Source organism: Protopterus annectens, chromosome 3.part0 (genome assembly GCF_019279795.1).
Source record: "Protopterus annectens isolate FY-2018-M chromosome 3.part0, PAN1.0, whole genome shotgun sequence".
In the NCBI taxonomy this organism is placed as follows: domain Eukaryota; kingdom Metazoa; phylum Chordata; order Ceratodontiformes; family Protopteridae; genus Protopterus; species Protopterus annectens.
This window is the reverse complement of record NC_056731.1, coordinates 14,134,470-14,160,438: the sequence shown is the minus strand read 5'-3', so window position 1 is coordinate 14,160,438 and position 25,969 is coordinate 14,134,470. Positions and strand designations below refer to the sequence as shown.

Here is a 25,969-nt window from a genome sequence, read left to right as displayed (position 1 = left end):
TTTACCGGCATTTGGCACTTGAAGTAGGAAGGCAGTGAGTGTGATTGTGCAGCAGTTCTTCAAGTGGCATCAGCCTAACAGCCATTGATGTGCCTTGCACATGCACTATTAAATACATATGTTGGTGTTTATAGCAGCTGTGAACGTGTATTTTCATAAGGTCATATCAACATATTGATTTGTTGGGAATTGTCAGTTTTTCAAGAATGGAGATGTCTGTTGTATTTTAAGAAGCTTGTGTAAAAATCTACTGTACAAGTTTGTTGAGCCATTGCATGCTTCAAAACTGATTTTATTTCCTAATTATTGTTTTGTTTTTAAGAATGTGCAGAAGTCAAGGTGTATTATAAGTTCATTTTTTTTTCATTTTGTGGCTGGTTTAAACTGATGTCTCATTATTTTCCTTAGCTATGCTTCTCTTACAGCTGTAGTTTTCTTTGTAGCGACTTTACATTTAACAATGTGGATTTAGGGTTAATGATCATTGTTGGCACTTTTTCAGGCACTGCAAAAGGGATTTAATTAATCAATCAGTTCATACACTTTCAGCTCATTTGCATACCTACTGTGTAATTAAGCAATAACCGATTATGTGGTGTGGTATATTGAAGATTTACCCACTGGTTGGCATGGTTTAATTACGAGGGTGAATCCCTAGTGATTAAATAAAGCCAACCATGGGTAAATCTTCAATATACCACAACCACGGAGTCTGTTATTGCTGTTATACAATGACATTATTTAAGAAAAAAAAATACTTATCTTAAATAATGTCTTTGTATAACGGCGCATTACTGTTCTTCCGCCAGTGGTGGTATACTGCTTCCTTGTGTTGATGTACTGCACATGCGTATGGGACTTGCGTTCCCATGCATACCCTGTACATCAATGCTTTGAAATGGAAGCAACGGAGATAAGAAAGTCTCCCTTGCTCCGTTTTTTTTTTTTTTTTTTTAATTAAAAAAAAAAAGTTTTGGACACTTTATACCAACGGAAAAAAGTTTGGGTGACCAGATCATTTTCCATTGGTATATTGTGGGATTTACAACATGAACAGTGGCCAATCAGCATGCACATTTTGGAATATTAATGGGGAGGGGGGTCATTGTATAATATAGCAATAACCCACACCTGGGTGTGGGTAATGCTGGATTTACCCACGGTTGGTGTGGTTTGGTCACGAAGGCGAAGCCCGAGTGGCCAAACAAAGACAGCCGTGGGTAAATCCAGCATTACCTACACCCAGAAGTTGGTTATTGCTATTATACAAAGACATTATTTAAGAAAAAAAATAATTACTTTTCTTAAATAACGGCATTGTACAATGCCTCCTTGCTGCCCTTCTGCAGCTGTCTGGTATTCTGTGGCAGTTCTGATGTTCTGTGCATGCGTATACTTACGCAGTACATCAGAGCTGTGGGCAAAAGCAACAGAGAAAGCAAGATCTCCGTTGCTTTTTACAACCTGTCTCGCTATGTTAAACCCATTTACAGTTTTGAAAAAAGCAACGGAGAAAGCAAGATTGCCATTGCTTTTTAAAGTGTCTCGCTATGTTAAATGGGTTTAACATAGCGAGACAGCTCTCTGTTGCTTTTTTTTAAAGCTGTCTAAGTTTAACATAGCGAGACAGGTTGTAAAAAGCAATGGAGATCTTGCGTTCTCTGTTGCTGTAAAAAAAAAAAAAAAAAGTTATACTAATGGATAAAGTCCGGGCGGCCGGACCTTTTTCCATTACTATAACTCTGATTTACAACCTGCACGCTGACCAATCAGCATGTACGTTTTGGAATATTAATGGGGGGTCATTGTATAATTTTGGTTAATCAACATGTAGGGTGCTGTGGGGGTACCTGGCATCACAACAGAATGATATTTATTAATCCGCAATAAATGCCACTCTTTATGACTGTCAGGTTTTCCCTCCTGGCTGCTTATTTGGCCCATTAATTCCACATGAGCAAGAGCCATTTTGTACACTTATTCTTGTCTGGTTGAACCTTCACCCAGTTTTCACTCAATGAAATGTAGGGGTAAACTGATTAAGGCACCAGGATGGAAAACTGGGTTTAAATCCAGTGACACTCTGTGTGCTTTTGTGCTAAACCCACATGCACATTCACAAATGTAAGTATGCATTTATATGTATATAAATGTATGCCTGTAGATATGTGTGTATTAATATGTGTTAACATTATTTATACACGAGAAGCACTAGCCCAAGCATTATTTGAACCATCGGTTAAACTAACGTGTTATGTTTTAGAGAATCGGCAGCCTGTACATCAGCATCCTGTCTGGAGAATGAACATTCTCCAGTAGGGTGTTAATCTACAGGTAATGCCCACTAAAAAACAAGTCTGCCATTTCATGGCAGTATATTAAGCTGCAGTGGAGCATGGACAGAAAGAAAGCTAACATTCATTAAGCAATGTTTTTGCGGTTTAGCGAGTGTAGAATAAAAACAAAAAAATAGAAAAGTGTGTGTGTATATTTGTGCATGAAAGTGAGAGTGAGATCGACTGAGCCACTACGTTACACACAGTAAGCAGCGTTTTTGCTGTTTAGTGAGTTTAAAAGTAAAAGAAGCATAAAAAAGAAAGAAAGGTGTGTGTGTGTGTGTGTGTGTGTGTTTGTGTAAATGTGTTTGTTTCTGTGTGTATATGTATGCTTGCATAAATGACTGCAAAAGGGTGTGTGTGTGTGTGTGTGTGTGTGTGTGTGTATGTGTGTGTGTGTGTGTGTGTGTGTGTGTGTGTGTGTGTGTGTGTGTGAGAGAGAGAGATTAGTGACCAGTGGCACCACCAGTTAAGAGGTATACATACTTCTCCCTGTTAGCTCAAGAAATCTGGATAAAGCTTAAAATAAAGGTGGCACAAAGGCTCAAAAATAGGTTGCTTGAATAATAGGATTTGTTTTAGCATGCATTTTCTGAAGGAAATAGTCTGAAAATCAAATGTAAATCAGTCCCCAATGACAGGCAAAAAAAACACTTTTTAGGTGTAAGGCGCCAAAAAAATGAAATAAATATATGGATATTTTTTGAAAATGTTATATTGTAGATGTAAAATTCTTCCTCCGACACTTTTACATATACTTCCAGGGATGTAGAGGCCCTCCACTTACGGCATCAGACCTCATAACACCCCTGGACAGGTGTTATTTACACACTAAAACACATTTTGTTGGACATCATTGCTTGCATGGCTCCCACTCTGTGTATCCTTCCCAGTTCCAGCAGGTGATTAAGTGAATCAAACTAATAGACAAAAGTCATGTTATTCTTAAAGTATCTAATTATTTCAGTTTTTATTCTGCAGCTGTTGTCTTCCATTTAGAAGTGCCACACTTTTTACCTCCACCTCTGGCCTTCCTTAAGTCTCCTCTTCCTCATGTTTGTTTTTCTTATTCCTGCTTTCTTTCCTGCCAGATCTCATTATATAGCTTTACACAGTTCACACTTTCAGGAGCAACCGTATCTAATTACACGTAAAAATAATTTATCTTGCACTTAATGCACTCATTAGAATGGTCAAACTTAGTATTTTACTGTCAAATGTTTCTGCCAAAACTGTGTTCTTTGTAAGGCAATCATGCTATATCACAGAGCATCTGAAAGTAGTTTGCATTGTGTAGAAAATGATTTACAGTGGAAATAGGACTTTTTCTTTGTTTAATGCCATCAGGATTTTAATAGTGTAAACAAAAATAACTATAAAATTATAGACCTGCTGCTAACTTTTTTAAAATCCTGTTTCTCTGTGGGCTAGGTAACTACAAGATACATTACTGAAACTGTAATAGAGATCCTGGGTTAATACAACTGCTGCTGGTAGAACTAAATTGTTCTATTTTGATACAGTTGTTTTGGACAGGCCTGCTAGCTTTATTCTGGACTGATTTAAATGACAGTAGTCAAAGCATATATTTAGTGCATATTACTTAACAGCAAGTCAGATTTCTGAACTCATTTCATGAAAGACTCTGGTGTGATTGTGGAAAATTATTGCTAATTATAAAATCAAGGAAATATTGCATTACTGCTGATATGGAATATTCATTCTTTCATTTATTTATTTATTTTCAGTACTTGCTTATCAGGTCTAGGGTCTTGGGGGCTTGAGTGTGTCCTTGCAAACAGTAGGGCTATGATACCAGCCCATTACAGGATGTGTACACTTCTCACATGTAGAGGGTGAATTTGGATTATCACCAGCTGACTTACCCCCCATGTGTTTCGAGGAAACTGGAGGCCACAGCAAAAACCCACACAGACACAGAAGGGCATGCAAATTCAACATATAATGCAACATAGCTAGGAATCGACCCACAATTTTGCATGTGTCTATGCTGCTTGGTAAAATCTAGTGAGAGACTGGAGAATGCTAGTTGTGTGTGAGTATTTTAACAAGACAATATTAATAAAGACAATAAGACTGTGAATGATTAAAATGCTGAGACTAACATTGGTCCAATGGAATTGGTGTTCTACCCAAGTTAACAAATTGTGTGTATAAATAAACAAATAAGTAAATGTGGTTCATCCTGTATAATCTGTCAGTCAGTGTGTACAATTGTAGCATGTTTATTATTTCATTGCCTTAAAAGCAACTACCCCAGAGTGTCATATTGTCTTTAATTTTAATGTTAGAGTGTCATTGCTGAGACTATACTGTTACATTATATGAAGTAAGTTCAGTAAATAGCCACATAGCAAATCAGTTTGTGTTGTTGTACTGTATAAACAGTGTGCATTTAGAAGTATTCTACCATGCATTTAGCAACTTAAAAATAAGAAATCATCTATAATATGAAATACAAGTAAAAAAAAATATATCACAAATGTTTTCTAGTTGTGTTTGTCATGGCTTCATTAAATGTAGGTAATTCTTCATTGATAATTCCTTTCATCTTCTTAATAGAGTCTCTTCATGAATTAGAAGACAATGATTTGGATGCGTTGATGGCAGACTTGGTAGCAGAGATCAGTGAAGTGGAAGCACAAAGCAATTCATTGGCTACCCGTGGGAATAAAGTCACCCATACTACAGTGGACTTTGGCATTACCACACCTGATGACTTCACACCATCCTTTCCCTCTCCTGTGCATGTGAATACCCCAGGCCACAAGCCTACATATGTGCATGCAAGGGAGTCTGAAGATTTTCTGCCACCACCTCCACCTCAGACAGAAACAGCACTGCCACCACCGCCACCTTCCGAACCCAGCATACCTTTAACAGAGGTAATGGCACTCAGTTCAGTGGTCTGTTATGAGCTACAAATTATGGAGGCTAGCAACCTTTCTTTGTCTTTAAATTTTATTTAACCCACTCTAATAATCCATGAATCATTTTATAAATGTGTATGTTGTACAATTATATTCAAATCCTCACAATAGGAAACTGAAATGTCTTTATACAAAAAAGTATATTATATTCATGGGTATATGAATTGACAATGTAAATGAAGCAGTATTGGATGGCTGGAGGTACTTGGTGTAAACAGGCATTATAACAACTAAAAAATTTGTTTTCCTTTTATCTGGATTTTGCTCTTTATATTTTTGCACTTCCTGTGTCGCTTCTTTTTCCAGATGGTCCAAACTGTCTTCATCTATGTAATGTTTTGGATGAGTTTGTTGTACTAATGAATGCAAATTTGTATTTGAAGCTCTTAACAGTTTTTCTTGTGGAAGAATTTTTCTTTCCACTAATTTTTCTCTTAATCATTCTGAATATCTTGTACCTGGAAATTTTGAGTGTCTTGTATAATAGCAGGAATACATAATTTCTTCCTTATCCTGAAAAGTCCTCTTTGTGGCTCATTTTTGGCATATCAGTTTTTATGATTTTTGTGGACTACTACTTCCTTCTACAGCAGGGTAGCCATCCTCCCCCCTGAGCCTGGCCTAAACCCCATTGTAGGAATGTTTCCTTGTCTTGAGGCTTCTACACTGCCATTCTTTCCAGTCCTAGCACAAGTGCATACAATAGGACTGGGCATTTGTTTTATGCTGCAACCTGTGCACCCAGCTCTCTTTTTTTTTTTTTAATCTGCCTTTCTCCATGTTACATGGTATATAAAATACATTCTATATATGTGTCATCTTGGTGAAATTTTGTAAAAACAGGGTCCACTAAACAAAGGTATTCACAGCATTTGAGGATGAATTCAGTTCCAGCAATACTACTGTCCTTTTCTTGCTGATTTCTTCATTCCTCCATTTGGACCCCCCTGTATTGTTCTCTACTATACTTGGTGTGTGTTTAACTGGTCATTGCTATGGCTCCAAAATTTTAATCTAGCACCGAGCAGTCTCCTTGATGGCCTGCTGTTAGGATATTGCTTACCAATTACAGTTTAGTATTGTTTTCATCTGAATCTTGAATTTGGAGATATTCACTTGCCTAGATGACACATACCGTTATGTAAAGCACCAGTGGCAGATTCTGTCAGTTTCAGGAGTTATATGGTATGTAACAGTACAGAAAAAAAATCTAGTCCTATCCAAACATGACTACCATGGTAGGGAAGATATCTAGACTGACCTCAAGTCCTGCCTTATGATGTCAACTCCTTCACTCTGCTACACTTGCCAGTAGCACACTTGGAAATAATTCAGACTGCCAAGAACGGTTCAGTTTAAGCAAAATGATACCTGGTACCCTGCCAGTCTTGTTAGCCTGATAAATCTCTGATACATGCCCAATCTAGGACTTGGTCATTCCATGGTCAGAGCCATACTCTCAGCTGTATCTTTGCACCCTAACTATGTGGAGGGAAGAAGTGTGGCCCAACACCAGATGGTTAAGTGGTTCCTTAAAGAAATGCTACGTCTTTATCCTCTGTTGAAGAAGCCATCCCCCTAATTTCATAACAGGCAGACTTGCCCATTCTTTGACTGTGCTAGTTTAGCTGTATTGAAGTTCAGTTTTTGAAAATGTGTCATCACATCTGTGTGATGCATGTCAGAGCTTTGGGTCTTTATGTGCAGCAAATTTTATCTGGTCTTTCACAAAAATAGTATGTGTCTGACAGTGAACTCATGTTTTCACCCAAAGGCAGTTTTGACCTTTTTCCTAAACCAGACCATCCATCTCCCATTTTTATTGGAAGTGGCAGAAGCCAGGGAAGAGACAGGACTTCACATTCTGAACTTTTATTTGACGTTTGAGTCAGTGAAAGGAGACTGGAGCTGAGAGCAGCCAAAGCTGAACCACTGAGCAGAGGATACCCCAGATAAGAGGGTCTGGGTAATGTGGATTGGAGAGAATTTTTTAAGCATTACTGGCCCCCTCTATTCTACACATGGCCCTAGTATGCTGCCTAAGTCACCTGGGGATGGACCTGACCTCCATTAAGTGCACTAACAGAGTAGAGATAGATATTGTGCATTACAGATATTAGTAGTGTTATATTTTCATCACACTGGTAATTTATTTGTTGGGTATTTTATTTGGAATGAATCACATATTGAGCCCACTCATTATGATTTCTGTTTGCTTTCACGTGATTACCATTCCATACCAGAAGCCTCACTTTTTTTAACCAGTTTCCTAATGCAATCTTAGTTGATTTGTTTCTTCTTATAAAATATGAACCAACCAGTGTATTTTTTGCAAACATTCAACACTCCCCAGTAATTTCTGTTATTTCAAAAGCCAAATATCTATTAGATTTGTATTAAATATGAATATAAAGTGTTATCATATGCTGCAGGTGAACCTGTGATCTTCCAAATTGGCCATAGATTTGTGGTGTGTTTGTCTATTTGTTCATAGGCTGGTACTAGGCTATTGGCAAGCCTAACCAAACAATTCCCCAGATATTTCTTCCCACAATATTTACTTCGCTGGACCCCCTGTCTTGCAGGGTGACTGACATGATACCCAGGGTGAATTTCGTATCTCCCATCCAATCGTCAAGGTACCTTTTGAAGAGGGCCAAAGAGGCGCTCTGCTTAACATGTATGGGTAGTCTATTCCAGAGTATGGGGAGTCTCTGGGTCAGGAACCTATCCTTCCAGCATGTTTTGTTCATTGTGATGACAAGGTTTAGATCCCTGGACTATGTGGCTCTGAGGGATTGGGATTTCTTTAAGTGGAGCATGTCCAACAGCTCAGGGTTTGACATAGCCTTGTATGTTAAGCAGAGATCGCCTTTGAGTAGATGATATGCCACAGAGTATAGCTGAAGTTTTTTTTACATGGTCAGCATAGGGCATCTGTTTTAGGCCTGTGAATCTTTTAGTGAGGTATTTCTGTGGCCTTTCCAGCTGTTGCAGATGTCTTGTGAGGTACATACCAAACTGGGTGTTGTACTCTATAATGGGGTCTAATGAGGGATGAGTACAGTGGGACAATGACCTCCTTTTTTCTGGATGAAAAGCCCTTAGTGATGAGGTGTGCCACATAGAAGGATTTCCTGACTGTTGGGGCAATGTGGTTATCGAAGGTGAGACCACTGTCCACCTGTGTCCCTAAGTCTCTCATCACACTTTTGGTGTTTAGTGTACTGCCACCTATGTGGTGATTCATGGGTACATGTTTTTTCCCAAATGGGATAACTATACATTTCTTGGCATTAAGCTTGAATCCATGGCTCTGCCACCAAGCATCTGTATCTGTAAGGCCCTTTTGTAGAATATCCACATCATTTGGTGATTCAGTAATGGCTCCCAGTTTGCAGTCATCTGTGAACATTGTTAGCCAGAGTCCCTTAGTGTTGGCCTGTACTTCACAGAAGTAGATGCCAAACAACAGCGGTCCCAGGGCTGAACCCTGAGGTATTCCACTTGTCACTTGTCTGGAGCTGGATTTGGAGTCTGCTACTTTTACAGTCTGGGTTCTGTCAGTAAGTCAGTTGGCAACCCATCGAGTGACGTAGGGATTTGTGCCCAGCTTAGTAAGTTCATCTATGATTCCAGAGTGGGGGATGGTGTCAAAGGCCTTGTCGAGGTCCAGATAGGCTGTGTGGATTGCCTTACCTCATCCACAGCTCTGGAGACTGATTCTAAGAAGTCAGTCAGGTTCAGGAGATAAGATCGGCCCTTCACAAACCCAAACTGGGTGGGGTCAAGTGTTTGAAGGTTGCCAATGTCTTTGTTTATAAGTTCATGATAATGTGTTCTATGCCTTTGCAGATCAGGCTCGTCAGACTGATGGGACGGTAGTTCCAGGGATCCAAGGTGGACAGTGTATATGAGCTGTTATAAAGAATTTGATAATATTAAAGAATTCAAGAGGTATATCAAAATAAGGTAAGACTGTAAAGGGAAAGTTCCAGTTGACCCGCTCAAAAGCCTTACACGCATCTAAAACCATTGCATATCTGAGATTCTTGTCGTCCTTAGTAAGATTAATCATTGTTTCCATAGTCAGTGTATTGTCCCAGGTGTGTCTGGTTGACATGAAACCTGCTTGCTCTTTAGAGATAGAGAGGGAATTACTCTTTTAAGCCTTTCGGCTAATATGGATAATAAGATTTTAATGTCAGTGTTCATTAAGGAAATTGATCTGTAATTGTTAACATTGGCTTTGTCTAAGCTATTTTTAGGAATTAGAATTGTCTTTGAGTGGTTGATATATAGGTCTGAGTAATGGATATACCATTGAATACCTTAAGTAAAGTGGGAGCTAGTTTAATTTTAAAGGTTTTATAGAAGTCTGGAGGAAAACCGTCTGGTCCTGGAGCTTTCCCAATTTTAAGATTACCAATGGCATTTAGTACTTCCTGTTGAGTCAGTGGGGCAGAGAGGATTACCTTCTGGTCTTCATTCAGCTTTGGGAATGTGATATCGTTAAGATGATTTTTCATCACTGCAGTTGGGATTTGGAGGTGGTTACTAGTATAAATATCTGTGTACACTTGATAGAAAAGCTTAATTTGAGAATCTGATCTATAAAGTACGTCTTGATGATAGATGAGGGCTATTCTGGGTGCATTCTGCTTGTTCTCAATTAACCTAGCTAGTGCTTTGGAGGGGGGTTGTATCCATTCAGAATATTTTGTTATGAATCTTAGTTCTTGTAGGGAAAGGTTGGATTGGTGAAGTTCGAAAAGTTCCTTTTGTTTCTCTAGCATTTTATTATCCAGTGATAAAGTATAGTTTACTTGAAGCTTTTTGTCTAATTTCCTAATCTCCAATACTAGATGGTTTTCTTTCTCTTATTTCTTTTTTTTTTTTAGGTATGTGAATTTTTGGAGAAATATTCCTCTAAGAACAGATTTACACGCTGCCCATTGAACATCAATTGGAATATTCGTGTCATGAGAGTTAAAACTCCCCCAAAACATTAGCTGTCCCATCTGTGACCATTGATAAATGCAGCATATTGTTATTAAGAGACCAATTAAATCCTTTATTCAGTGAGGATGAGTTATATGCAAAATTTATCTTTAAGTTAATCATCGAATGGTCCGAAAAAAAAATCTGGGTTCGGTTGAATAGTTTGTTTGCCAATTTATGAGTATATCTGACATTAGGAAAAAATCTATGCGTGACCAAGAATTATGACATCTTGAGAAATATGTAAAATTGTTAATGTTCTGAGTGTCCTTATCAAAGGATATAGGGTCAGCTAGGCTAAAGTTGGAGATTAACTCCATTAGAACAAGGGAGACCTGAGTATTGTAAGATTTGGATTTGCTAGAACGGTCGAAGTTAGCGTTAATGACTGCATTCCCGTCCCCACCCAGAATAAAAAAAAATTTAAGTTAAGTAAAAGGTTATAGATTTTCAGAATAAATATCTGCTGGGCTGAACATGGTCCATATATATTTAAGAACAGGATTGGTTTAGTGAGCATTGGAGTCAGACACGTAAAATAGCACCATCTACCCTCTTGATCTGATCCCTTATCTATGATAGACGGTTTAAATTAATTTTTAATGATAATTGCCACCCCTTTGGAGTTACAGCTATTCCCTGCTGAGATAATGTCTTTTATCCACTTCCTATTCTGTTCCTTTTTCCATTCTTCAGCTAACATGTGTGATTCCTGAATATAGCAGATATCTGCTTCAGCTTTTACAAATAGGTGCATTAAAAGATTTCTTTTATTTTTGTCCTGGAGACCTCTAACATTCCAGGAACATATTTTGCCATACCTTATCTATGTCTACGGGGATCAGTTGGTTAAGTTGTTTAAGAGATGATCTAAGATCAGGGGACAATTATATGGCTCAAGAATAAGTCGCACAATAAGTATATGTGCAACAGCTAAAACAAATGCAGCACTAAACTCTCTCAAATCTTCCCTAGTGCCTACCCACCTAACCCCTATATTTGAGAGATAGAAAAGAACAAGAAATACCAGTAAACATAATTTTATAACAATAAGGTAATTCATGAGCCTATAACAATAAAATTTACAAAATATATAGAATATTGATGTAATTCCAAAAGTTGTCATTAGAAGCCCTTCTTAGAATATCCACCCAGATCTTAACTGAAGGGTCTGCCAGTAGTGGTAAAACCTGTTACATATTCATCAAAACAGCTAATGTTGTAGGGCAGCTAATAAGGTAGGATGAAATCTGAGTGCATAGAACACAGAATGGTGTAGGGAAAGAAAGTATAGATAAAACCTGTTTACGATCCACAACGTATAAGAACAGATAAAATAAACTTAAAACAGGTTCAGCTGAAAGAGACAAACTAGTCCTAGCAATGACTAATATCTTTTGAGATAACTGACTCCCATAACATATTAATTATTTCTGTTAAAACTAAAATGCAAACTTTCCTTCTTAAATCCACTGTTTAACAGTCACAGTATTTACACTTATTGGTTTATCATTGTTGAATATTGGAATATATAGTGCATTATGCATGTGGTTGTACACACAACACAACAGTGTGTACACAAACATAATTTGCCCCACAATAGAAAATATTAATTTTATAACGAAATTTAACCTTCTCTAATGCCATGACTACATTCAGAGTGAAATTTCGAACACAGTTTAAGAAAGTACTAAAAAAGTGGAAGTGTGCAAGATAAATGTTCAAGCCAGATAATAAAGTTAATATGAAGGCTAAAGTGAAGATGCAAAGTAAAAGAAATGCTGGAATGGGAGACATCTGCAAGTTGCACAGAGAGCATGCTACAATTTAAAGTTCATCTTCATGAACTAGGTTTAGCTAAAAAACAAGAAAGGGAGATAATGAATGTACAAAATGTAATTGCCTTTCTAGATATTGATACTGCATAAAATAATTTCAGCAATAGATAAAAGGGAAAAGAGAAAAGGGTCAAAGACTGCACATTTTACATAAACTTACAAGCTTGAAAGTGAAATATTCTTATACACAACTTGCACTGCTTACTATATTCCAATAGTAAAATTACTCAGGTTTCTATACAGGCTTTTAAATTAGTTCTTTTACCAAAACTTGCATTTCCTTTGTAATAAATATCTTGACACCACAGTACTTGGATACAGATCATTTCCCTTCTCTGTCTTGTCACAAAAGCATGCATATTGATGGTCTTGACAAGAGAAGTTCAGATCTGTAGACTCGTATTTTAAGAGAAAATACCTTTTAAATTATTGGAGTTGACAGTTAGGGCACTATATTCTTAAATACACTTCAAAAAAGAACAGTTGCTGAGCACCGCTTAAGTGGGAAGATAAGGTGCAACAGCAACTGGTTTTTGGCAGAGTGGCACAGTAAAAAGCATTGTGTTGCACAACTGTAGGTCTTATGGTTGAATTGTTGTGAATAATATTTGGCCTTCATCTGTCGCTCTGTAGGTTCTATCCAGGTGCATAGTTTGTTTTTGTTTTTTTCCAGCACCATGCTATAGGTGAACTGGCATTCCTCCAATTTGCTTGTAGGTGAGTGTATAGTATGTGTATGTGTATGTGTACACTTTAGCGCTCACACCTGCTTCTTGTGATGGACCTGGCTTCAGTATGTGTGTGCATTTAGGAAGGAATAGTATCACAGATTTTATCTAGGGCAGCCACAGTGGTACAGCAGATGTTCTTTGTGTTTCACTGTTGCAGTCATTACATTTGGGTAATCTGCTGGCAAGTTGCCCTCAGTCGGCCTGATTAACAAAGTCTTGGGTCCTGCATCGGTTGCTGTCCCTTCTTCCATAATGTCAAGTCATCAGGGGTATAAAACATGCAGCCGACGCCATTTTCATCAGTCTTTCTTGCCGAGCGTTGCCCGAAGCAGAAGCAGTTCGCAAGTGCCGGTCGGCCGACTCCTGAAATTTTCGTTTTTGAGTTTCAGAACCGAAGTCTTCAACCTAAAGCTAAGTACCCCATTGGGGAAACTTTTTCTTGCTCCTTACCGATGTCAGTAAAAGCTATTAATTGTATTACTTGTGGGAAGCAAATACCTCATAAGGATTTTAATTTGTACTGTATTCCTTGCCTAGGCCCTGACCACAATGTGCCTTGCTGTCAGTTTTGTGCTAAATTTAATCAACGCACTATTAAGCGTCGGTATATTTTTGCATCTAAATATTTTGGCTCAAGATTTAACTGTCCAGAAATGTCATCTGTTAGCAATCCGACTACCGGAATACACAAAAAAACACAAAGAAAAAGACAGAGACAGACTGTCGAGGTCCAAAACCGATGACGAAGCTTTGCCTAAGCTAGTCGCCGGTTCACCGGTACTCAGGCACTTTCGCAGCCCCTGATACCCGCTACTTTTGATTCGCAGGCCACTACTGAGACCCATTCTGAATCCGGTATGCCACGAGACACATTGAACCCGCGGATGTCTCTTCCTTAGATGGGTCCGGAGCCGCTGAGCAGGCACTGGCTTCTGAGGGTGTTTTCAGGCCTAAAGATTTGTATATTAAACCGACGCTATCTTCAAAACCTAGGCCAAAATCAACTTTTGTGTCTAAACAAAACGATGATTGGACCACGTGCACAGGCCCCTATGCCTAAAAAACAAATGATCAAAATGGCTGAGGATTTAATTACCTTGATCAGGGGTTCCCATCCCCCTCCTGCTAAGAGGCCTAGGCAAGGCACTGACTATGAATCATCAGATCAGGTTTCTATTTCTTCTGATTCCTCTTCTGACCAGGAATTATCTATTCCACCTTATGAGGACTCTGATGCAGAAGAATCCATCCCTTCTGCTTCTCCTCCTGAGGATTTTTCTTTTGGAGAAACTTTGCATACCTTACTTTCACTGGGAGAGTCAGGATTTCTCAGAATCTAAAAAGAGGCTTAGGGATTTCCTTCTTCCTCAGCATAGGCCTTTGGCTATACCTCCTGTTCTAGACATTGTTGTTGATGTTTTCTCAGAATCCAGCATGGCTCCTGATTCCCTGCCTCCGGCTCCTAGTAAGCCAGACAGATATTACAGGGTTCCTGACTCCCACAAATTCCTTTTTAAAAACCCTACTGCTGACCCTGAAACCATTTCTCAGGGTCCCAAGGGCGTTAAGGCCTCTACTGCTAAAAATCCTACCCCTTTTGATAGAGAATCCAGGGGACTGGATAGACTGGGTAAGAAGGTTTACACATCTGCAACCTTGGCAATCAGGGCTTTAAACTGTCAATTTCATATGCTTAAATAGCAGCAGCATGTCACATGGGCTTACTTAAACAGAAAATGATGTTGATTTCTGACTGTGTGGAAAATAGAGTTACAGGATTTATTACATTCAGCTGAACAAGTTGGATAGCATACTTTGCAATGTGGTTTTGATTCCTTGGAGGCCTCTTGCAGGGCCGCTGTAACTGGATCTGTGATAAGAAGGCATGCTTGGCTCAAGGAGCAAAACCTGCCTGATCATGTTAAAGCAAAATTGTTGGATGCTCCTTTACAACAGGACAGTCTGTTTGGTAATAAGGCAGAAGGAGTTTTGAAAAAGATGGAAGATAAAGCTAAATCTATGAAAACTGTAAAATATTTCCTACAAGTGCAGCCACCCAGGTTCAGTAGGCACTGGCCTACTAAGAATTGGTCCTTTCCAGTACCCACCAGAGCCACTCCGGTCAAACCCAGACACTCCAAAGGCTCCAGGTTTCAGTCACAAGGAACTTGCAGAACAAAACAATGGGGTGCCTCCACCTCCAAATCTGGAAGTAACAAGGCACCTCCCTACGGTAAACAGTCTCAATTACTTTCCTCTGCCATCTCCAAGCACTTATCTTTTGGCAGCCCCTTTGGGGGGAAAACTGGCACTTCATGCATGAAATTGGCATCTAATTACCCAGGACAAGTGGGTTTTAAGTATAGTATCCCAGGGATACAGATTTAATTTCCATACATTACCAATCCCAAAAGGATGGCCAGATCTGCCTCCAAATCAGTGGGCAGAGGCCCAGAAACAAGTTATGTCCCTCATGAATATGGGGGCTATTCAACCAGTACCAGAAAAGGGACAAGGTTTTTATTTAAGACTTTTCCTGGTACCCAGAAAAGACGAATCATGGCATCCAATTCTGGACTTATCCATTCTAAATACATCTCTGGACATTCCAGAATTCAAGATGCTGACTCTACAACAGTTACTGCCTATGCTAGGCAAGGATGCCTGGTTGGTAACTCTAGACTTAAAAGAGGCTTACCTGCATATCCCAATCAGGGAATCTTGCAGAAGATACCTCCGCTTCAAAGCAGGCTATTTGCATTACCAGTTCTCTGCACTGCCCTTTGGCTTATCTACTGCGCCCAGGGTCTTCACAAAGTGCCTGGCACCAGTAATTGCATTTTGCAGACAAAGAAACATTCAAATTTATCCTTACCTGAACGATTGCCTAATTCAGGCAGAAAACAAGGACACACTTCTACTGCATCTGGCATTTGTAAAAAGGCTTCTAACTTGCCTAGGGTACACCATAAATGAAAAGAAATCACAGCTGGTACCCTCTCAAATAATTACATTCCTGGGTGCAAGCTTGAATACAACTGCCCAGATTACTTACCTCACATCTGAAAAACAAATTCAATTTGATGACTTACTTCAAACAAGTGGCCACAAAAACCCAGCTATCTGCAAGACAAATTCTGCAGGCCTTGGAGTTCATAGCTTCCTGCATTCTACTAATTCCATATGCAAGACTGCATATGAGGAAACTTCAATGGTACCTAAAAAGCTTATGGAGTCAACATTGTTACAGCCTGGAAACAATGGTTCCTATCATTCCTTGCCTGCAGCAAGAGTTCCTATCGTGGGCAGAGGCCTGTCACCAAAACAAGGGACTGTCATTTATTCCACCCCCTGCCACCAAAACCCTGACTACAGATGCATCAGATTATGCTTGGGGGGGGGGGGGGGGGCACATCTGGCAGGGAGATGCATTCAGGGAAAATGGAGCCCAAATCAAATGCACCTGCATATCAACCAGAAAGAGATGCTAGCTGTACAGAATGCTCTGACAGCCTTCAAGGACTATCTTCATCCAGGGCAGCTACTGATAAAGACGGACAACACCACAGTTATGTGGTACATAAACAAGCAGGGGGGTACCCATTCCTACCCCCTTTGTGGAGTAGTCATGGCCTTTGTGTAACACGGCTTTGACTTACCAAATACATCTACAAGCTCAATTCCTGCCAGGAAAGCAAAATACTCTGGCAGATGAACTAAGCAGAAATCTTATGGACCCACACAAATGGAAACTGGATCCACAAATCTTCAGCATGTTGACACGCAAATGGGGAGCCCAGACATAGATCTTTTTGCCTCACCCCAAAACTATCAGTTGGACAAATTCTGCACAAGAATTCATCACAAAAAAGCTTGGAAAGTGGATGTTGTATCCTTCAGCTGGAAAAAAACTATCAGTCTATGCCTTTCCCCCTCTTCATCTACTCTCCAAGGTCTTACTAAAAGTCAGACAGGAAAAACCAAAAATGATTCTGATTGCTCTAGACTGGCCTCGCCAACACTGGTATCTGCTCCTACACAATATGTCACACCTTCCTCCGTGGTACTTGCCTCAGACACCTTATCTAATGTCTCAGCAGAACTATCAAATTCTGCACACTCGGCTCCAAACTCCGAATCTTGCAGCATGACTAATCAACTAATTTCACCAGCTACATCTCTCAGCAAACCTGTGATGGATGTCATTTTGGAGGCTAGAATGCCTAGTACTAGAAAATCTTATGCTGATAAATGGAAAAGATTCTGTGCCTGGAACCAAGCACAAGGAATAAACACAGCAATGCCCAATATTCCTCAGATTCTGCAATATTTAACTGAGATGCTTCACAAGGGCCTATCCTTTTCTTCCATAAAAATCCATGCCTCTGCCATTTCAGCTCATTACAACACTGAGCCTCCCCTCTTTTCTCATCCCCTGCTAAAGCAGTACCTCAGAGGGGCCAAGAATTTGAGACTTCCCAGGAGAGCACCAACTCCTGCATGGGACCGCAATTTTGTGTTGGAAAAACTCACCCTACCTCCTTTTGAACCAGCTGCTACTGCAGACAAAATTTCTCTCATGGAAGACAGCTTTTCTTTTAGCAGTCACTTCAGCTAGAAGGATTTCAGAACTACAGGCTCTCATGGCAGTGGAGCCTTTTATTATCTTTTACCTGGACAGGGTGGCTCTCAGGACCAATCCATCGTTTATGCCTAAAGTGGTATCCAGTGTGGCTCTTAATCAGACCATTCATCTGCCAACCTTTTTGCCAAAACCACAGAACAAGGGTGAGCGGATTCTGCATTCATTGGATGTACAGACAACTAAGATTCTACTTAAACAGGACAAAATCTCTAAGAAAATCTGAGCAATTACTGGTGGCATTTGCTGCAGGGGCAGAGGTAAAGGCTATTTCAAAGCAGACTATTTAAAAATGGATAAACCATTGTATTCATTTCTGCTACATGCACCATGGTAAACCTGTCCCCAAGGGGATCGGATTCCATTCCACCAGGGCTGCATCTACTTCTGCAGCCTTTCTCAGAGGGGTTCCTACCAGAGACATTCTAGAAGCTGCTACCTGGAGCACAGTTCATACTTTCACCAAACATTACCATTTACCTCTCTTCTCTAAATCCAGAGCAGGCTTTGCCACTGCTGTCCTGCAGCACCTTATAGCTGCTCCTAATGCTGTATAATTCCATCCTCCCAACCATAGCTTTGGGATTCTACCCAAATGTAATGACTGCAACAGTGAAACATGAAGAACGTAGTACAGTTGTGTACACTTACCATAAATGTAGATGTTTGAGTGTATTCACTGTTGCAGTCCTGGTTTACCCACCCGCCAGCCCCCTATTTTTGTCTTATTGGCAGAAAAAAGACAGAAATCCACCCAAGGATGGCCAATCAATGAAATCCACAAATGTTCCAATTAAAATGTAGTCTTTTAATACAAATAAAACTTCGACTTGAAAATAAAATGAAAAATAAAAAATAAAAAAGCTCAAAACTGTCCCTTGAAGATATCCGATAAGCGCTTTCGACTGTTGTCTTCCTCAGATCGTATAAGACACTAGGGACTTCCATTTCCTTTTATATATGAAATTCTATACTGTTTGACCAATCACCATTGATGAATACTTGACAACATCCAATCCTATCTTATCTCAAGATTAATTTGCATGTAATCAACTCTATGCTTCTGTTTCCAGCCTTTATTGAGTATGTAAATTAGATGTTCCAGTCCTTCATTTTGCATAATCAAAATAATGCCACTTAAAATTATGGAATTACAATAAGTATCCTTCAACTAAATTATATTACATTTCGAAAAATACAACCAATGCCTGCTTCAGATGTTATCTCTAAAATAAAGTCTTGCCAAGAACAGGTAAGCATGTGGATAGAACAGCAATGCTAACTGTTCACTTTCCAATCTCTTTCAAGCAAATGAGGGAAATTACTTCCCTTTTTTCATAAATATTTTAGTTCTTTCAACTAACGGCAAAGACTTTGATTTTGTCACTGAAAGTGACTTCAACATGTATTAAACCATTGGTAGCATGATCTTGTTTTTCATTTAATCATTAATGTAAGAGTTCATTCCTTTTACCAATAAAAATATATAAAATATGAGGAAAATGATGTTGTTCGATAAGCAAGCAGTATAATATCCTTTAACAATGGCCAGAATAAATTTGGCTTTAATCAGGTAAAATTCACTTGTTACTATCATCAGACAAAATTCAAATTACAGGTTTGTCATACAGATGGTGCAATAATTTTGTTGTTATATACTTCTTCTGTTCTTAAATATGAAAGTAACTTTCATCATTATATTCTCTTCATTCCTTAATATAAGGATGTATTCCTTTTATTAATAAAGATATGAAGAAAATGGTGTTGGCCAATAAGCGGGCAATGAAATGTCCTTTGACAAAAAGCTGAAAAATTACTTTGGTCTCAGTCAGATAATGCTCACATAGTGTTGTCTTTGTCAGTTGACTTTAAAGTTGTAAATTTATAGATGGCACAGTGAATTAACTACACTTTACATCTTCTGTTCTTTAAAACAGGTTTAAGGGGGACTATACTATTTAAACCAAGGGGTTGATCTGTCCTCAGGTTAATAATCCATTTTGTCTCTTTCAGCTCTGTCAAAGTCTGAATGTCCCCTTTGCGTGGACCAGAGAAAGCTCTATCAATGACTTTAAATAGAAACTTGTGATTTTTATTAATAACAATGTGTTGTGCCAACGCATTATGTATTTCCTTGTTCTTAATATCCAATTGATGTCTCTGTACCCTTCTTTTGAAGCATTGGTTAGTTTTTCCTATATAGAATGATGTACAAACCTCACAGGTAGCTAAATATACAACATCCAAGGTTTTACATGTTGCTTTGATGTTAAAAATATAGTCTTTCCCTGTAACCGGATGTGTAAAGTGGTTGCTGACATCACACAACAGATATTACAATTCCCACATTTTATTGTTCCTTACATAGAGTTTATTACATGCAAATTAATCTGGAGATAACAAGATAGGACTGGATGTTGTCAAGTATTCATCAATGGTGATTGGTCAAACAGTATAGAATTTCATATATAAAAGGAAATGGAAGTCCCTAGTGTCTTATACGGTCTGAGGAAGACAACAGTCGAAAGCGCTTATCGGATATCTTCAAGGGACAGTTTTGAGCTTTTTTATTTTTTATTTTTCATTTTATTTTCAAGTCGAAGTTTTATTTGTATTAAAGGACTACATTTTAATTGGAACATTTGTGGATTTCGTTGATTGGCCATCCTTGGGTGGATTTTCTGTTTTTTTTCTGCCAATATTGACTGTTTTTGTGACAGACCACCTTTAGCGTTTGGGAGTTATTTATTTATTTGCTATTTTTGTCTTACTATACCTCTTTTCTCTTTCATTATGCTCAAAAGCCTTTTTGGTGTATTTGCTTTTATTTGGAGGTATTTTTTTTGTATTATAAATGACATGTATATATATATATATATATATATATATATATATATATATATATATACACATATATATTTTGCTCCCCATTTGGGGGGCACCTGACATCTGGGGCAAGAAAAACTGATAAAAATGGCATTGGCTGCATGTTTTATACCCCTGACGTCATGGAAGAAGGGACAGCCACCGACGCAGGACCCAAGACTTTGTTAATCAGGCCGACTGAGGGCAACCTGCCAGCAGATTACCCAAATGTAATGACTGCAACAGTGAATACACCCGAACATCTACATTTATGGTAAGTGTACACAACTGTACTTTAGCATTGCTGCCTCAAGGCAAAAGCTTCTCTGGCTTGATTCTTGGCTGGGGTGCCTTCTGTGCAGAGTCTGCATGTCCTCCATGTGGTCATGTGGGTTTTCTCCAGGTGCTCCAATTTCCTCCCATTTCCCAAAGATATGTGTAAGTAGATTGGACACTCTCTAAATTGGCCCTTGGCCCTTGGTGTGTGTGTGTGCATTCTGTAGAAGGTTGGGCACCAGGCTGGCAACTCAACACCGTAAAACTCCACTGCAAATCATTCTGTGGACCGTTGCTCCACTGTGGTGACCCCTAATGGGAAAAGCTGAAAGAAGAAGAAAAAGTATCACTGATTTTATCTGTGGACACACAATATTGGGAGACACATACATAACTCAATCTGACTAGCAGCAAACAAAGGGCTGGGTGTCTAAATGTTCTGTAATGCATTGCATGTCTTGTTTTTGAGGCTTTCCCAATCCTCAGCTGTATAAGGGGATTTTGGCATAGACATAGTAGGAGGCCTCATCCAGTGTCTCTACCATGGGGTCTGCCTAGTCTGAAACTGGTCCTGGTACTATACTCTACCAGTGTTGTATATTTTGTGGGTATTTCCACTTTATAGTTCAACCTACCCCCATGTCAGCTGAAGCAAATCTTCTGCACTCTGACTTGTTGTCATACAGATTAATGATTCATTGAACTGACAACAAGGTAGTTTGTTGATTCAATTTAATGAACACAAGACATAATGTCCATAGTCCATGATAATCCAGTTCTCCTGCAGACAGACATTGCACTTGTGTGGGAGATGTAGTTTCATTTCCAGTAACAGCAGTGGAATCTGATATCTATTAGCACTGCATCTCCCGTGGTACATTGCACTTGATGCGGAATGAGCCATGAACAGAATATAAGGAAACGCATAGTGCCATGTAGACTTTAGTGCTTTACTGTCCACACACATCCCACATACATCACTTATCTGAATGCAGTGAAAGGAGTAGAAAGTTTGCTTTATAATACAGATAGAATTGGTTCAGTGTGCGGTAGATGATTACATTTACTCTGAATTTACTGGGGTTATTTTGAACTGTGTTAATGCCTTATGGCATGTACTATTGGAATTAGATTACTGAGTTACTTATTTATGTTCTGAGTAACTTTACTGTCATTTCATTGAAAAAGTTGCAGCACACTGCATAGTATGCCTCATCTTTATCATAGATTAATTCATAGATGCATAGATTGCTACTAGGCTAACAATCAAAGGTGGCCTTTCTAATCCTAGCCAAGATTTTCCAAAAAAGTAATGTCATGTATCCAAGTAAGATATTGAGGGACTGACATTTATAAGCTACCTCTCTCCATAAGGAACATGGCTGCCAGACCCAGTGTAAATTTCCTATTCCTCATCCACTGGTCTAGGTTGCACTTAAACTTGGTAATAGACAAACTCAGCTTCGCATGGATGGGAAACTTGTTCCGTAGGAGGAGCAGTCTCTGGGACTCATATCTGTCTCTCTAGTATGTTATGTTTAAGTCAAAGAAAAATTCAGGGCTTTACACCTTGTATTTGTGGTACTGTTCGACTTATGAATATGTAGGAGATTAAGAAGTGTGGGCTCTGTGGATGCCTTGTAAGCCAGGCATAGATCACTCTTCAGCATTCTATAGGACACTGATTAGAGGGAAAGGACTTCAATACACCCTGTATCCTTTTTGTAAGGAACATCTAAGGTTGTTGTTACTGCATATGAATGGTCAGATACATACCAAATGGAGCATTTGGTCTGATAAGAGAGGAGTACAGTGGGTGATTACCTTTTTAGACCCAGATGCCATGCCCTTATAAGTTCCATAACATAAAAGGATTTCACCGCTATGACCACATGATGGTTAAAGGTAAGACTACTGTCTACATGTGTACTCAGATTCTTGACCACTGGGTCGATTCTTAAGGGGTATTATCAACATGGTAATTAGCCAGGATGGTTGACTCCCCAAAGAGTACCATTATGCATTTCTTAGTATTGAGTTTAAGACCATGGCTTTCACACCATTTGTTAATCACAGATAGGTGGTCTTAAGGAATGCTAGTGTCTGCTGTGGAGTTGATGATAACCCCCGTGTTGCAATTATCTGCAAACCTAGTCAGACGTAAACCTTCAGCATTTGCTTCCATTTCAGAGAAATAGATGCCAAAAATGAGCAGGCCCGGTACTGAGTCCTGGGGGAGTCCACTAGTAACTGGCCTCTTGATAGAGGTGACCTCACCTATTTTGACCTCATGAGTCCTATCAGCGAGCCAGTTGGCTGTCCAGCTGGTGATAAAAGGGTTTATACCTAATCAAGTGAGCTTGTCTATAATGTCTGAGTGGGGTATTGTATTAAAAGCCATTGCCAGGTCAAGGTAAGCTGTGTGCACAGTCTTGCCTTCATCCAGTGCTTTGGTGACCCTCTCAAAAAAGTCCACCAGATTTAATGGGCGGCGCAGTGGTGCAGTGGTTAACATTGTCACCTCACAGCAAGAGCTTCTCCGGTTCGATTCTCGGCTGGGGTGCCTTCTGTGTGGAGTTTGCATGTTCTCCCTGTGTTCACGTGGGTTTCCTCCAGGTACTCTGGTTTCCTCCCACATTCCAAAGACATGCATCTGGAGCATTTCTCCCCAGGCCTCTGCTGAAAACAGGCTCTGTGGAACCTAGTCGGACTTTCCCAGTCAACAAATGATAGATAAATAAATAAATAAATAATGGGCGTGACCTTCCTTTAACAAAGATTAACAGGTCCACAGTTTGCAGGCTACCTATGTCCTCATTTAGCATCTCTATGATAATTCTTTCCATGGCCTTACATTTGAGTCTGGTCAGACATATGGTCCTGTAGTTACCCAGATCAGTGGTTGGACCCCCTTTGTACAGGAGAATGACTGTAGCCATCTTCTATTCCTTGGGCACAAAACCTGACCGTAGGCTCCAGTTGAAAAGTGATTCAAGTGGACCAGAGAGGTCGTCATGTTTCATGCTATTTATTAAGCATCCCAGGATGTTGTTAGGGCCCATCAATGCAAAGTTTTTGACATTGGAAAGTGCATTGATGATCTGTGACCTAGTAATGGTTGGTGGGATTGTGGCATGCAGCATTTCCTTTGGACTGTCGGGGAGGGGGAGTGGGCAGAGGGACTTGAGCTGAACCTGTCAGCCAAAAGTTTGGCAATGGCCTCCAGTTCAGTGTGTGCCATTCACAATATGTTCTGCTCATTGTTGAGTATTTCCCCTGAGGTTATGGACTTTGCTGTAGAAAACATTGTGGTTGTCCTTTGCCTGAGAAGCTATTTTTTTATTCACATTTAACCTTTAAAGTATTAATTAACTCTCTTAGTTGCCTGTTTAGATTGGTCAGAAGGCTTTTAGTATGTATGGCTTTGCTCCTCCTACGCTTGGGCAAGATTTTTTTCTTTCATTGTATAACCGATTGACAGTGTGATTCCACCAGGGTGGCTAGTCTTTTGAGGTTTGTCTTATTCTTAATATTAGCGGGCAGAGCTCACTCTACACAGCTATCAATATGGCTGTACAAAAATTTTGTAAATAGCTCAGCATATGCAGTGGTGTTTGCTGGATTTGGGGGTGCTTGGAATTTAGCCAGGTGTTGCTTAGTAGTGAGAGGTTAGCCTTGGAATAGTTCCTAAATATTTTTGGTTTCACTGGATCCCTGGATTTAATTTATATTTCAAGCAATGCTGCCTTATGATCAGATGAGCGAAGACATTACATTGGGTGGGTAACATTAGCCCCCATGTTTGCGAGTACAAGGTCAAGGATGTTTATACCTCGGGTAGGAGAATGGAACAACTGTTCCAGGATGCTGGTATTAACAAAGTTTAGGATCACTGGGCTTGTGTATTAGAAGTGATGTAGGATTCCCAGTCTGTATAGAGTTAGTTGAGATCCCCCATGAATATCATATTGGGTTGAATGGTGAGGGACTCTAGTATATTGCAATAGGTAGTATAGGTTTCTTGGGACATGGAAGGAGACCTGTAAGTTGCAAGGATATGGTATGAGACCCTGTTTATGGTGAGTTGCAAATGTATGCATTCCAGTGGGTCATACAGTTTAACTAGTTTTTGAAGTGAGGTTGGTTTTATTTATTTATTTATTAATTTGCATTTGTTTACCAGGAAGGTCAACTGGGTCAGAGAGTGCCCATTTTCAGTGGAGGCCCAGGGAGAAAAGCTCCACAATGATATATACAAAACATACAATTTGATAAAAACACTATATAACAATGTGATACATACAGTTAGAATAAAAACACAAGATAATTATAACAGCTTGATCTGTAAAGCTCAGGTAACACTGTGATACTTAGTTTGATAGAAATACAGATAACACTTAAAGCAAATTAAACTGCATAAGAGTTTTAACAAATAAAGAAAAGACTGGCAAAGTGCTTATGAGTAAATCTAGCTATTGGCAGTACAATATGATTGTTGATACAAGAAGAGGCATAGCAGCTGTGTCAAAAATATCATATAGAAAATACATTTACACAAGGGTAAATACGTCTTCTCAAAAGTATAGAAGAGGTTTATCTGTAAAGGAGGCAAGGGTGTAGGGATAGGAGATAGAAAGGAGGAAGGAAGGGAAGGTGGGTGTAGAAGAAGGGAAGAGACAAAGGTCAGGTTACGGGTTGTGAGGAGTTAGCACAGGGGCATTGCCAGTGTGAGGAGAGATGATGTTTCAAAGATTTTTTAAAGATAGATGTATTGCTAGTAGATCTAAGTGAGGGTGGGAGAGAGTTTCATAGTTTAGCAGTGGAAAAAGAGTGGAGCCATTGTTCAGTGGTGAGGGTGGGTTTCTCTGCCTGTAGGAGCATTTGATTTTCTGAACAGAGGGGCCTATTTTGGTGATATAGAGTAAATAGATTAGATAGGGCTGGGCAACTGGATGTGTTGTGTATTAGTTTATGGGCAGTAGATAGTTGAATATATGTTAGGTGATAGGGTAGTTCTAGCCAATTCAGTAGTCAAAGGGGAGGTGCAGTAGTGAGATATGTGTTGTCCATTGTTGACAAACTTTGCAATTTTGCTATAGCATGAGTGTAATTTGGATTTAAGGCTGAGTTGAATATTGGTGAAGAGGGGAGCAGGAAGGAGGAGGCAAGGGCTAGTTTGGAAGCATAGTTAAGAAATGTTTTGTGTCGCTATTGCACGCCCAATTTCTGGTGTGCTTTTTTAATGTTGTAAATGTGCATGTCAAATGATAGGTGTTATCTATGGTTACACCAAGAAGTTTAGTATGTGTGACAACCTCAGTAGAAGTGT

At 39.3% G+C, this 25,969-nt stretch overlaps 1 protein-coding gene across 2 annotated transcripts in view; it reads left to right on the top strand.

Annotated features, from left to right (window-relative positions):
• Positions 1-25,969, top strand: part of LOC122796236 (amyloid beta precursor protein binding family B member 1 interacting protein) — a 1,476,726-nt gene that overhangs the window by 692,667 nt on the left and 758,090 nt on the right. For both annotated transcript variants that reach the window (XM_044064553.1, XM_044064552.1), the window contains one exon: positions 4,920-5,242. In XM_044064553.1, the coding sequence (XP_043920488.1) occupies positions 4,920-5,242 (323 nt within the window). The remainder of the gene's footprint in view (positions 1-4,919; positions 5,243-25,969) is intronic.